Source organism: Heterocephalus glaber, unplaced genomic scaffold, assembly GCF_053883595.1.
Source record: "Heterocephalus glaber isolate CG9 unplaced genomic scaffold, H.glaber_assembly_v1.0 deba00001687, whole genome shotgun sequence".
Taxonomy (NCBI): domain Eukaryota; kingdom Metazoa; phylum Chordata; class Mammalia; order Rodentia; family Bathyergidae; genus Heterocephalus; species Heterocephalus glaber.
Genome location: NW_028258412.1, coordinates 15,758,547 through 15,773,828, shown reverse-complemented (window position 1 = coordinate 15,773,828; position 15,282 = coordinate 15,758,547). Strand labels below are relative to the sequence as shown.

General features: G+C 47.0%; 1 protein-coding gene across 4 annotated transcripts in view; it reads right to left on the bottom strand.

The window, feature by feature from the left end:
• Ksr2 (kinase suppressor of ras 2) overlaps positions 1 to 15,282 on the bottom strand; it is a 430,849-nt gene that overhangs the window by 11,742 nt on the left and 403,825 nt on the right. For all 4 annotated transcript variants that reach the window (XM_087198278.1, XM_004843700.4, XM_087198277.1 and 1 more), the window contains 3 exons: positions 10,606 to 10,702; positions 9,456 to 9,589; positions 1,882 to 2,013 (listed from right to left, as the gene is read on the bottom strand). In XM_087198278.1, the coding sequence (XP_087054404.1) occupies positions 1,882 to 2,013; positions 9,456 to 9,589; positions 10,606 to 10,702 (363 nt within the window). The remainder of the gene's footprint in view (positions 1 to 1,881; positions 2,014 to 9,455; positions 9,590 to 10,605; positions 10,703 to 15,282) is intronic.

The window sequence follows — 15,282 nt, the reverse complement described above, 5'->3', positions numbered from 1 at the left end:
ATATCTGGGTACCACTTACATTCACCCTATCATTGAGCACTAATACTTCTATCCCCTAAATGCTTCTTCCATTTATTCTCAACCTGCAGAACTCCAGGCACAGGTTCCAAGGAGGCTGCCACATGTTCCCTACAGTGTGACCACCCAGTCCTGGTCATGTGCTTCTCCATTCCATTCTCTACACAGAGTGATCGGCTTGAACCAGGACTCAGTTATAACTTCGCCACTTCTCTGCTTCCTAACCCTCAAAGGTTCCCTAGTACCCAGGACAGGAAGTGAAAACTTGCTAATTGCAGGATTGACCTTACTTCCCTCTCTGGTCTCTCATCCCACCACCCCCAGCCTCACTTTTTCCCCAGCTCTTCATCCATTAGCTCCCTTTTTTGTCCCCCACCAGTATTTTTCCACTGTGGGCAACATGTTCTCTTTTACTTTTATCCCTTCTCACACATTCCCTCTGTCTGAATCACTTCTCTCTACCCTTATATCCAACCTCTAACGTGGGCCCAAGAGTCATCTCCAGGAAGCCCTCCCTCACAGCCCAGGGTGGACCTCGTTCCTTTTATGTCCTCACAGTGTTATTTCTCCTTAGCACAACACGTACGACCCTTTGCTAAACCTGACTGTTTCCTGTCTGTTTCCCACCAGCAAGAAAGAGTAAGGACCTGTAACAAGCTTAAAATGTGTCTAAGCCAGATGTTGTGGTGCATGCCTGTAATCTAACCACCAAGGGCTGAGGCAAGAGAATTGAAGTTTGAGTCCTGCCTGGACACTTAGCGAGACCCTTTCTCAAAAACAAACAAACAAACCCCTCAAAAACTAAAAAAGGGCTGGGGATGTAACTTAATAGTACAGTGCCCCAGTACTGCAAAAATATAAATAAATAAAATTAACAAAATAAAATATGTCCACACAAATTCTTTGATACTCTTTCCTTGAAATGTAAGAGTTTAATTTTCTTCTGTTGAGTGTGGTTGGATTTAGCAATTTGTTTCCAAGTAAAAATATGGTGGGAGCACGCAATGTATTTTTGTTAACTGTAGTCACCCTGATTATGTGATACATCTGGAACAGAGGGTTTTAAATACTCTCATCATAAAGAAATAATAAATGTTTATGGTGACAGATACGCTACTTAGCCTGACTTGATCATTATACAATGTGCACCTTACTGAAAGATCACAGTGTACCCTATATGCATACACATAGTTATTGTGCATCAATCAAGAAATAAATCCTTGCTAAAGGAGTATGTGGTGGAAGTGATGCTATGTACCATCTGACAGTAGGTCAGGTCATAGCCCAGCCCCATGCCTTGAGCCCACTCAAGCCGCAGGTGAGAGCCGTGAGGAACAGAGGTTTCCTCCTGTCTCGGCCATGGTGTCTCAGCCCATCGAGCCTTCTGATGAGACAGATACCCTGGCTGACATCCAGACTCCAACCCCAGAAGAGACCTGAGCTAGCCCAGAACCACTTAGCCTAGCTGTCCCAACTCCTGACCACAAAATGTGAGATAATACATGCTCTAGGTTGCTGAGTTTTGGAGAAATTTCCTATGCAGCACTAGATAACTAATAGAAGACTGAATCTTGTATCCCCAGCATTCACTGCAGGCCTAGCACTCAGCAGGCATCCAGTAAATAGCTACTGAGGAAGTTAGGAAACTTGTGTTGGCAACACAGCCAGTTAGAAGCTAAGTGTGGATTAGGGTTAGGGTTGGGGCTAGTGCTAGTGTCACCCCACTCAGATTCTCCCAGTCTCACTCAGAAATCAAGCCCCATACATGGATGTCCCAGTCCTTCCAAAACAATGAAAGGAAGGCTTGGGAAGTACCCTCTGCCCAGGCTGTGGCTCTTGAAGGCCAGGATTGGGTCCACCTACCCGAGGGCAAAGACGTCAGAGTGCTTGGAGAAGGGAAGCTTGTCTTCCTCTGTGTCGGGGGACAGCTGGCGGATGATTTCTGGTGCCAGGTGGCACAGCCAGCCATTCTGGATGCGCAGTTTGTCCTCTCTCCTGCAGAAGCAAAGCACAGAATGAGCTTCAGTTCCCAGCATGGGAAGGACAGGTCCCCAGGCCCCAGAATTATCTCTGTTGCCCTTCCTGCTTTCCTCCTCTGGGCCCCGCCTGACCTCCTACTTGAGACCCAGACCCAGCAGGAGATGCAGGGAAGTGGCCTGGAGAGAGGCACTGGCCACACAAACCATCCTCAGCTCCCATGGCCTCTGTGCACCCCTCCTGTTCACCTTCACCTGACCAATACCCCCAATTCTTGTTCTGCACAATATCTGCCTTCATGCGGTATTTGCATCAAGTTGCCGGAAACACTGAATTAGCAAATACTAAATCATTGCTCCTCGGGAAAATGCGTACACACACAAATCGCACACCGATTATGACCTAAAATCTTAAAAACTCCCAGGAGATTCTGTTTTCTTTATTTCACAAAATAGAACATGGGCTGGATTTAGTGATTCTTCTGAAGATCTCCATCAGCAGAAGTCTGAAATGGCTCTGACAGTTTCCAGAGCTGGGATTTCAACCTGTCCAAGTGGCCCTAGGGCTGCTCTTATGACACCCACTCTGCCCCTCTGTCTCATACTCTGGACGGCTCTGCATGAGGCCAAAACAGGAAGGCAGAGTGACCCTTTGTTTGACCTCCCCTGGGAATGTGTGCATTAGGTGACTCAAAGTTTTCACCACTCTGCATGTCTGTGAATGACTGCAAAAGGGGTGTGAGTATTGATTTTGGGATAACAAATACATCTCAGGGAGTAGGCAAGTTTACACATATGGAATCCATCAACAACAAGGTCTGACTGTGTTTATTGATCACCTACTTATGCTTTGGTTCTGTTCTTGGCACAAGGGACAAGCCATGCATGCAACAAACAGTCCCTGCCCTTGCACTTAGGCAGGAAGGAGACAACAAATGCATCAAATACAAGCCAGGTGCACTGGTGCACACCTGTAATCCCAGCCCTCTGGGAGGCTGAGGCAGGAGCACCACAAGTTTGAGTCCAGTCCAGGCAACATAGTGATTTAGTGAGATGCTGTCTCAAAATAAAAAATAAAAGAGTGGAGGATGTATCTCAGTGCAAAGGCCCTGGTTTCAACCCCAGGACTCTGTGTGTGTGTGTGTGTGTGTGTGTGTAGTGATAAATGTTATACAAATAACTAAGATAGGGAAATGTGCACATGATAAGGAGGAACTTACTTTAGGTAAAATATGAGCTAAGATCTACATGACACAGGAGATTCAATCATATGAACTTAGAGAAGAATATCCTAGGCAGAGGGGAAGCAAGGACAAAGGCCAGGCAGGGCCCATTGGTGTTCTGGAAACCTGAAGCACACCAGTGTACTCGGAACCCATCATAGGCCCTGTGTGCTGTTTGTGCATCCAGCTGCTTATTGATGGGCCCTCGTCAGTTCCTCCTTTCATCGTTATAAACAATGCTGCAATGAACATCTTCGAGTAGACAGAATATCTCTCTTTTTCCCAATCTACAATTACTAGGAGAAATGCTTAGGAGGGGAGGGAGACTGGCTCCCTTCCCTACATGGGAAGTCCTTAGTGAGTCAGAGCTTTCCTTCATACTGACATCTAAGCAGAATGTCCACAAGGTTGCCACTGATTGCAGACTCCTAGAAAAGGGCCAGGAACCCTGGGGAAGTGGGCAGGGCAGGAGAGGGGGAAGATTAAGAATGAGAGCATGCAGCACCCAGCCTCCATGAGGGCCTCTGTGGGGGCCTGGGGCTGGCTGGAGTCTGCCATTTTTCGGGAGTGCATTCACTCATTTGTCTCGCACAGTCATGACTTTCATTGTATCTCCTTCAAGAGGACCAGGGTCCCGAAGAACATTCCAGCAAGATGGCGCTGTTTACCACGGTGGCTGGTGGCTGCCAAACACTTGAAAGGTGGCCAGTGTGACTGAAGGGCTAAAGTTTCCATTTGATTTCATTTTAATTAAAATTAAATTTACTTAGTCTTACATAGCTCACGGCTAACAAACTGCACCATACAGAGTTGGATGATTATTTACTAAAGATGAATTTCCCCCTTATTATTTTAACAGGTTACTCTTTGGCATGGCCACAAATGGAAACTTGCCCTTTTCTAATACACATTAAAATTAAAATGGGAAATTTCTGTTCATGCCCTCCCTAAAACTAACTTGCTGGCTGTGCTTTCAGAAGCCCTAGGTAGAGGAAAGAACTCCGAATGAGACTCCAGGAGTTTAGAACTTGGGGTTCCAGTGCTGCTGTGGCATTTGCTAGCTGGGGGAGGAGTCGGGTGTATTCCAGGCTTGTGGGTCCCTAAGGTGGCTTTCTTCCCCCTCCATTTCTTACATGTGAAGCAGCATCCCTTTGGAGGCACTTGAGCTGCCCGAGATCTCAAAACAGGCATTCTGGGCAAGAAGCAAAGTTGAGCAACTGCTGTAGTCTCGACCTTCCATTCTGCTTGGACAGTGGCTTAGCATAGGTGAGGCACTGTAGGACACTGGCCATCTGTCCAGCTTCTGTGTTCTCACACTGGGACTGGGCTGGCGTACATGTGACAGTAGCAACGTGGTCAGGTGGATACTGCCTACTTACTCTAATGTTTTTTTGGGGGGGAAAACCAGCTTCTGTTGAGAATTACTGCTCTAATTTATATAAGATCAGGAAAGGGTCCACATTTTAGGGTTTCAGTATCAGTAGCACATGACTTGCTCCTGTGTTCTGCACAAAGAATACAACCTCTGCTAGAAAACAGGACTCAAACCCACCTGCAAACCCTAGAGGTGGTAGCATTGAAGGAATTCTTTCTACCCAAATCAGGGACACCTGCAAAGGTTTAAGACTCCATTTGTTGTTTATTAACTGTGGGACTCTGACCAGATCTGAGCCTCCGTTTTCCCATCTGCAATATGAGTGCACTGGGTTGTACTTCACATGGCTATTGCAGGGATTAAAGTGAGGCAGCGCACGAACAAGGTTAGGTCAGCTGCCGGAGTGACATGATTACTGGGCATAATTACTATGTGTGTGTATATATATTACACATTTTATCTTGAGGACTCAGAGACGGAGTTGAGACTAGACCCTAAAGTAAGAATATTCTTCGAGGCACAGGGCCTCAGAGTGGGCCAGCCAACATTCTTCTGGCATTGGCAGGCCAGTGGGGGAAGGCGTATGGATGCTGTGGCTCCAAGGGCAAGCTTCTCTGCCCCTTGACTTTCTCTTCCTGCCTTGCTGGTCAGCAGAGGACCGGTATGACAAAGCCACTGAGGCAGAAGGAAGAGTGTGGCCACATAATTACCATCAGCCTGGGGGAGGCACGGGCACATGGCTGGGAGGGGGCCAGAAGCCAGGCCTAGCACAGACACCCCAGCGCGTCCTGTTTCCATGGCAACAGGCCCACCAGTGACAAACCCAAGTTATCTTCATTATGGTTATTATTATGATTCATAACAGGCTGCCAGTGGCTGGCACGATAGGGCTGGCATCTCAGATGACACTTTTTCTTGATGGCAGAACAGCTGTACACTGAGTTCTGTCTGGATGCACAGAACATGCTCATTGGGCCATCTCTGTCCCTGCCCCAGGCCAGGCGAGTCTCCCCCTGGTGAACGCCTACTGAATGCCGGGTTGTTAATGCCCATAGGCCCACACTCGGAGAGACACCATCTCTATCTGCAGATGAGGAAACAGGCTCAGAACATCTCAGTGACCTGCCCAGTTCTTCAGCCCCCAAGACTGGACTCCCCACCACAACCCCCAAGAGTTCCTGGGTGGAATCAGCACCCCTGGGGAGCAGAGAACAAAGAAGCCCTCCTGGTCTCTGCCCCTCTGCCCCATTTCATCTCTAAAGCAGCTGTCTGAGGTAGTACTGCTAGGGTCTGCCCCACCCCCTTTTACAGGCAGGGAAACTGAGGCTCAGGGAGTCAATTCAAATAAGCTTTGGTCATCTATCTTCTGGTGTTTGAACTGAACTGTGTCCCCACTTTGAAATTCATATGTTGAAACCCTAACTTCCAATGCGGCTGTAATTGAAGACAGGGCTTTGGGGGATGTAATTAAGGTTCAATGAGATCATAAATCCAGGGCCCTAATCTGATAAAACTGGTGTCCTTATAAGAAGGAGAAGAGACATCAGATCTCCAGGCCATGCGAGGACATGGCTATTTATAAGCCAGGAAGAGAGCCCCCACCAGAAACCAAGCTTGCTATGCCTTGGTCTTGAACTTCAAGCTCCCAGAAAAATCAGTGCTTATTGTTTAAGCCACCAGGCTGTTGTATTTTGTTATAGCAGCCCAAGCAGACCGATACACTCCTAAGTACTCACTACATACTTAAAATCGAAGACATGAGTGAGGGGACTTCCAGGCCTGGTTCCTACGACTGATGCCTCTGCTCCCCACAATGTCTGCAGCCTGGCCAGCTCCCCACCCTCTCTCTCTCCTCTGTCTTCTACCACCTGCCCAGGCTGCCAATTGGGTCCCAGGGATACCCCATGGTCAAGGGGATCTCCTGGTCTCCAACTGCTATGCTGGGAGGTTTCAGTCTGAACTTGGGGCACTTCCGGTCTGGAGATACCTATTCACCAATGGGAGGCAGGAAACCATGACGTGAACCCCTAAAGGGGACCCCATAGATCCCCAAGGCTGCACTAGAGGCAAATGCTGGTTATTAAATGGGAAAGACCCTGGGACTCCTGGGGCACCCAAAGAGTTCCATCTTCCTGTCATGGTCCCCATCCCTGCTATGTGGTAGATAAAAGACAGCTGGAGTCTTTGTTGTCTCTCTCCCTGGGAGGTAGAGCCTAATTCTGCTTGCCTTGAACCTTGCTGGTCTGCAATAGGATGTGGTAGAAGGAATGTTCTAGAATTTCTTTTTGTTTTGTTTTGTTTCTTTTTTTGAGTTAGGGCCTCCCTTTTTAGTTCAGGCTGGCCTTGAACTGATTATGTAGCCCAGGCTGGCCTTGAACTTAGAGCAATCCTCCTGCCTCAGCCTCCTGAGTGCTGAGATTACAGGCATGTGCTACCACACCTGGTATTCTAGGACTTCTGAAGCAGATGCAGAAGGCTTCAGCATCCACTTGGGGCCTGTGTATGCTCCATCTGGTGGAACCTAATTGCTCTAAGGGGTCTGGTTACCCTGAGAACACTATGGTGTGAGGAACCCAAGTGTGGTCATGTAGGGGGTCTGCATGGAGAAAAGAGGGGGCACGAAGAGGGAGGGAGGGAAGAGGAAGGAGGAGGAAGGTAAGTCCCATCAACTTCCCAGCTGTCCCAGCCATGCCAGCTGTTCCAGATGTGAGAATAAGGAAGCATCAGGTGACTCCAGCCTCAATTCCCTCAGACTGAACCTACAAGATAGCATGATCCCAAAAGCTCAGCTGAGTCCAGTCACCCTGCAAAACAATAACAACAATAATAACTTGTTTCACAGGATCAAGTTTTGGGGTGGTTGGTTACACAATAATTCACAACTGGGACAAGGTAAAAGCACAGGAAGCCCCCGATGGCTGCTTGCAGGCAGCCGGGAGGTGGGAACTTCCTGTGGTAGCCTCTGTGGAGGCTCCTGGCCTCTCCTGACTCTAACGGGATTTGTGCTGATGACCAGGCTGGGGTGGAGGTGGAGATGGGGTGCTGTTGGACAAGGCTGAAGCCATTTTGTCCTTAACTCGAACTTCTATCAAGGTTGGTCCCATTTCCTCTTCTTCCTCCTTCTGTCTGGGTGGCTTCAGCAAACCAATAGTCTAAAGGGAGGAAATCAGAGGCCATGCACCCTGGCTTCCACCTGTGGAGAATCCACTTGGGGGGATTGGAGAGCATAGACAGGCCCCTAGAAGGGAGGAATCTGGTTTGTCAAAGAGGCCTCAACCAAGACAAAGAAAATACTTGCTGGGCCTCCTTTTTTCTGGAGATAAATAGCTGGGGTCACAGTGACGGCCCCAACTGCTTCCCCTGCCATGCCCTTAACCCGAGTGGTTCCCCCAACAGCAAAGCAGCCTGCAAGTGGTGGTGGGAAGGAGGAGCCGTGCACAATCTGTCCCTGCGGTCCCCTTGGGGACGCTCTCCACAGGTACACGATCTGTTGCCTGGTTTACTGTCACTTCTTTTTTCTTTTGTTTCGTGGTACTGGGGATTGAACCCAAGGCCTTCACACTAAGCTATATTCTCATCCCTTTTTTACTTTTTTATTTTGAGACAAGGTCTCACTAATTGCTCAGGCTAGACTTGAACTTGCAATTATTTTCTTATCTCAGGCACTGTAGATGGTTTTGGTGTCCATGGAAATCCTTTTTCGGTAGGATAACATCTGAAAAAGAACCTGAAGCTTCTATATATGTTGCCATGCCACACAGAAATGGTGCCATCAACTTTTGCCAAATTTCAGGTCATCTGGTTTAGAGGGAAGGTATTATACAGCAGGAATAAAATTCCCTTCAGGGGGCCCTGGTGTGTACCTCAGAGAAGTCGGTGGTTCTCCAAAACAGCTAAAAGTGACATAAAATAAAAGAAATCATGGGGCTGTCCTGGAGAAGCAGGCCATTCGTTTCAAGATGTGCAATCAGAAAAGACATACAAGGGTTTAAAGTGCGTGCGTGTGTGTGTGTGTGTGCGTGTGTGCACGCACGCACGCATGCGTGTACGAGCATGCACTACAAAGTAAAAGCCACAGGGTGGTCCTTGTGAATTATGGGTTGTTTATTTGGTGTCAAGCTGCTTCTCCCATGGTCAACCCAATGTAGCTTGCTTTGGGGCAAGTGGAGTCTGAGAGGTAATCACTTAAGGAGATGGCTAATCTTTCTCCTGGGTGATACAGGGAGGTATATGCAAATTAACACTAATTACCACAACTCAGCAGTGCTACTGTTTTGTTAGGCATTTGATGGGCACTGGGCGCTGTGTGGGATGTTTATCTTGTGACATCTTCACAAGGACCCTACAGGTAGGTATGGTTTTCTTGTAGTCAAACAAACTAAAGTTCTGAAAAGTTGTGTGCCTTGATTAAAGTCACAGTTAGTAAGTGGCAGAGTCACGTTGGACTCCAGGTGGTTTCATTTTAAATTCCTTGCTCTTGGCTGTGCTCTTGCTGTACTAAAATTAATTAGTTCGTAAGACAACTTTGAGCAAGGACTCCTGGGTGAACCCAACTCCCAGGGAGTCTCAGGGTAAGAGGAAAGCTCTCCAGTTAAATTCAAGGGCAAGGTCTTTGTAGGATTTAGGATGCTCTGTGCCCAGTGATGTGCATGCCCTGCAGACTCCATGTGCAGGACAGGTGAGCAAGGTGCTGGCCCCACGGGGACTAAAGAGTGACTTTGGCATCCCTCATTGGCACAATAGCCTTGCCACTGAGCTCAGTGACCCAGGCCCAACCCTGACTCCCAAAGCCATTTGGGATGAGTTCCTACCCCCTGATGGTCATCTGCCAAGAATCCCTCTGGCCCTTCTGCCACCACTCACCTGCCAGCTTGCAGCACGCCGGAAATGCTGAAGAGCCCAAAGTCTGTGATGACCACTTTGCCATTGTCATAGAAGACATTCTTTGATTTGAGGTCCTTGTGAAGTATTCCCTTGGCGTGCAGGTAGCCCATGCCCTGCAGGAAGCAAGGACACCGGGAGTTGCCTGAGAAGACCTCCATGCTCAGTCACCCACATCCGGGTTCACACTCCTTGCTCCTCAGTGAGACCACACTGACAGTGGCGGAGCCTGGGGGCCACCTATTGGGCCTGAAGGTGGGGTGGGGGAAGGCACGGTCCCTGCATAACAAACCTGCCACTACCCTCAGACCACTGTAAAGCCATCTCCATTTAGCTTTTCTGGTTCCTAAAGAAGCAAAAGAAGAGGTCCCCAGAGGGAAAAGAGTGGGGACAAATGTGGGATGAGGTCCCTGGAGAAAGGAATTCCATCAGCCATTGTTTGTCCCCCAGCCCTCCATTAAAGCTAAATCCTCTGTGGGGCTTGCTCCCCCTGTTCACTTCACCTATGGCCCTGCAGAACACATCTAGGTCCTCAGGGATGTTTCCCGACACAGCAATCAAGAACACACAGCAGAGTCTATTGAAGGTCTAGTTCAAGAGCGAACATCTAGATATTGTTTTTGTTTTCTGTGAGCAGTCACGTCTTTTATTTCTTTTTACAATTCAGTCCTGACACTTCCAATGGGAAGTAAAACCCTGAGGACAACTGACTAATAAGGCACCTGTGAGGAGACACAGGATGTTCCTGTTTGTTTTAATCCAAAACAACAACCAACAATTTGACATTTCCCCACAGCTGTGGAGAGAGATAGCTTGCACTTGTGGGGATTCAAGGACTCAGAGATAATGGATCCTAACCTGGAGAACCAACCAACTTACATGTGTCCACTGGCCTTCTCGAATGTCCACATATCATGATAATGAGAGACTAGATGGAAGCCAAACATTGGTAGGCCATTCCTAAGGGTGCCATCTTGGTAGAATTCTTATATGCACACCACCTGGTATTTTTCTGTCTAATTTCTCTGAAGTCCAGACCATGGTCTATACCCAGACCTAGAGTCTCAGGATTTTGGGGAGAAAGGGTCAGGTCTTTCAGAAGCTCAGGTAGGGGTCCCAGAGCCTACAGTACCTTCACAATTTCTTGTGCAATCTGCCTGGTTTTGTTGACGTCCAACACAATCTTGGCATCCCTCACTACAGAGTAGAGTGTCCGTCCCTTACAGAGGCTGAAAAGCAAAAGGACAAGATCATTTATTAAAATTTTTGGCAGTCACTAAGAAGAAGGTGACCCATCACAGTTATTAGAAGTCACAAATAATGGAATGGACGTGCCACTCTTGTGCCTATGAGAAAATTAACAGGCCTGGGACTGGCTCTCAGAGCTGGTTCTGGGATGAAAATCTGGGGAAGTTCAAGAACTTCAACAGTTTCTTGGTTGCAAGGACATCTCCGGAATCCAGCTCAGGGCAGCCTGGGTTTGCCAAGCCATTGATCCCAGGGTCTTACAGGTGGGAAGCTGTGCATAAACCAACAACTTATGGGTCCTCAGATGCCACTCAGACAGCACTCTGCAGGCCATTTGTCCCCACTGCTTGCATCTGTGGGGAGTGGCTCACGTGCAGGGAGAGTGATGAAAGACCTGCAAGGCGAGGCTGACGTGTGCTCAGTATCACCATAAATGATGCATTCAGCCCTTCAGATGAGGGTATGTAAACACCAATAATATGGCCCCCAACCAGACGCCTGTCCAGATAGAGGGTTTTTCAAACTATTTTCCGCCTCATTGAGCTCATTTTGAGGACCAGTGGCTTAAGATAAACGACAAGTTGAAAAAGCACATTATACAGTGGCAGCAACACCTTCTCATTTAGTTGCCACATGTTCATCTGTCCTGGGCCTGAGTCCTGGTGCACAGAGAGGGCATTCAATATGCAGTGAATGAATGAATGAATGAATGAACTGTAGATTCTCCACAGTGTCCCCAGTCCCTAGCACTGGGACTGCCTCATAGTAGCCAATGTTGGCTGAAAGAAGAGAGAATATCATTATGGAAATTAATTTTCCACCTACATCAAAATAACAGCTTGAATGTTTTTTCTCTTACTCTATGACTTTATCGCTAAAATACTGGAGGCACTGTATTCATTCATTCAGCATTTATTGAACTCTTGTTGTACCCTAGACTTTGTGAGCTTGAAATTCCTGTGCAATATCAGAGGGATCTCAGTTTGAATCCCAGCACAGCCATGCGTCATGGGGTGAGTTACTTACCCTCTCCTTTGTTTCCTTTCCTTATCTATTGAAGGAAACTTTTGATACTTACCTTGTAGTTTAGAACAGGAATTGAATGAGATAAAGAGCTTGGCACAGTGCCTGGCACTTGGTGGGAAGCATGGCAGACGGTTGGGAGCACAGGGCTCTGGAGTTAATCTATGGGGTTAGGATCCTGATCTGTCATGTAGCAGCTATGTCACACCTGCACAGCTCAGTCAGCCTCTCTGAGCCTCAATGTGATTATCTGTAAAGTGGGCCTGAGTGTTCCTACCTCATAGTTATCAGGACAATCACCTGAGATCAGGTGTGGGAGTAAGTCCTCATGAAATGCTGGTTTATTAGGAGAGGTAGTGAATGATCAATAAAATGGTGAACACACAAACACACACACGTGTGCAAATATAAAAGTGATGTATTTATATGTTACATCTGTCTCCCTACCTATTCAGTCTGTCCACCCACTCACATAGCCAGCCACATACCCTTCTCTCAAATGCTACCCTATAACCACCTGTGATCTTTGACTAAGACTCATTTCTTTTCACCTGTTTAAGGTGAGATTCCCAGGGCAGCTGACTCACAGGGAGCCTGATTCCCCTGTCCAAGGTCACCCAGTAAGTTGGAAGGAGGCAGCCCACAGTGACTCAAAGCTGTACCCCCCTTGGTGTCTGAGGCAGTGTGTTTGCTGAGCCTGCTGGAGGAGAGAAGGGAGGTGGGCGGAGCAGCCAATTAAGCCATATTGACATTTAAATATTCGAGATGGTGGAGACTGTGGGTGGATTTCCTCCCCTGGATACTCCGTTCTTGAACAGCCACCTACACTCATTATAGACCAGAGTCCTAACCACTACAGAAGGCAGAGCAAATCATCACAACGGGCTCCCAGATACCTGGAGCCACCGGACCAATCAACACTCTCTGGTGGGCGTATAAACTGGTGCAACCACAGTTTGGAACATCTACTAATGCAAGACATACAAATAACCTATGACCAGCAATTCCTTCCCTGAGGACATACCCAGCAGATGTGCATGTCAGAGTCACCCTGAAACATGTACTGGAATGTACTAAAACATTAGAAGCAACCCATCCTAATAGCCCCAAACTGGAGCCAGACTTCAATAGACTGATGAATTGTGTCTCCGTAAAATTCCCATGCTGAAATCCTCTCAATGGATGGTATTAGGGAGTGGGGGCCATGGGAGGTGATTGGGTCCTAATCACCCTAATGAATGGGATTAGTGACATTAGAAAAAGTACCTCCGAGAGAACTGTGACTCTTGACAAGAGGGAGGGTACAGTAAGCAAGTGGCCATCTACAACCCAGACAGGGCCCTCACCAGGGCTGGACCATGTTGGCATCATGCTCTTAGGTTCCAGCCTCCTGAACAGTGAGGAATAAACTTTTTATTGTTGATAAGCCACCCTGTTTGTGGTATTTTGTGATAACAGCCTGAACTCAGACACAACCCAAATGTTTGCCAGTAGAAAACTGGATAAATTGTGACATATCCATATAAAAATACATAAGCACTGCCCTATAAAAAAAATGAACTATTACTAATAGCAAAAATAAAGGATAAGGCTGTGGACATAATACTGAAGCCAGGCACCCAAGAGTACTAAAAGATTCCATTTATACAAAGTGCAAGTGCAGTGAAAACCAATCTCTGTGCTGAAAGCTGGCACAGCGATGACCCGTGTGTGTGTGTATGTGTGTGTGTGTGTGTGTGTGTGTTTGTGTGGGTGGGTGGGTGGATGGGTGGTTACTGGGGATTGAACCTAGGGTCTTTGCACTGTATTACATCCTAGGCTCTTTTTATTTTTTGAGACAAGGTCTTGATAGGTCTCTAAGTTTCCCAGCCTGGGCTTGAACTTGTAAGCCTCCTGCTTTAGCCTCCCAGAGTGTTGGGATTACAGGCCAGGGCCACCATGTCTGGTTTGTGTGTCATCTTTAAAAAGAATAGTTCACTTTTTAAAAAAATCAATGAGGGCAATTAGAGAAATGCAAATTAAAACAACACAAAGGTTCCATCTTACTCCAGAAAGAATGGCAATCATTAGGAAATCAAACAATAACAAATGCTGGTGAGGCTGTGGGGAAAAAGGAACCCTCCTGCATTGTTGATGGGAATGCAAACTAGTACAACTATTATGGAAATTAGTATAGGGATTTCACACAGAACTGAAATTAGAAATTTCATATGACTCAGCTATCTCCCTGCTAGGTGTCTCCCCCAAAGAGTCTAAGTTGTTAAAGAATTTAAGTCGTCATACTACAGTGATACATGATAAAGAAAATGTGGTATTTATATATATAATGGAATACTACTTGGCTACAAAGAATGACACATTTGAGACATTTGTAGGAAAATGGATGCACCTGGAAAATATAATGTTGAGTAAAATAAACCAGGCCCCCAAGCTTAGCAAAGTGCAAACAAAGAGACTGATAAAGGATGGATAGAAAGGAACAAGGGGATGGATCTCTCCAAGGGAACAAGGGTGAGGGGTGAGGAGGAAGGGGAAGGGGAAATATGAGAAATAAAGATGTGCCACGTACAGGAAACTAAAAGCTATAAGTACTGTAAACATTCTATTCCATAACATGAACTAAGATAAATAATATCAACAAGTATGAAAAAGGGGACAGAACTGGAGGAGGAGGGAAAGAGGGAGGGAAGGGGAAGGGGATTTTAAAAAAAGAAACAAGCTGTAAGATGTACATATAACCCATCCCCAAGATGATTGTAAACAGCATGAACTGCAAATGACTTAACAAAATACAAAAACTTATTTAAGAAAAATCAATGAGACCAGAGGTGGTAGCATTCATCTGTATAGCACTTGGGAGGCTGAGGCACTAGGATAGCAAGTTCGAGGCCAGTCTGGGCCACATAGTGAGTTCAAGGACAGCCTGGACTACATAGTAAAGATCGTGTCTCAAAAAACAAAGGACGAACATTGGTGTTGGAGTCTGAAAGAAAAGCTAAGCCAATATTGACACTCATTTCTGCACACTTTATATAGTCCTCATGGACACTGTCTGCAGAAAACTCTGGGGTTCAATATTTTCTGGTCTCCACTTAGGTATGTGTCTGGGACTAAGTTGGAAATAGGTGCAAGGTGAAGCGGGTTTCAAAGGAAGAGCAGAGAGGGCTCTCGGGAGATGGGCTAGGAGGGTCCAGACAAGTCAGTCCCGCTGTCCACAGGAGCTGTGTGGAGCTTAGAATTTCCTGTGGCTGAAAATGATACCCTGAGAGCCATGCAGGAGGGAGGGGGGAGAGAAGAGGATGAAGGTTCACCCCTGAGACCTATGTTGCCTCCATCACTCCACCCACCAACCCTACAGGGTCTGTGACATCATGCTATTTTATAGATGAGGATACAGAGACCTAGAAGGGTAAAGGACCAGCTCACACAATCACAGCCATGATGTCAACACATTCCCCATCTTCCCCACCTTCTTTTTCTCTGGGCAGGTGTTCAGTTACTGGACATGATCCTCGGCCACTAAGGAGGCAGTATAGCT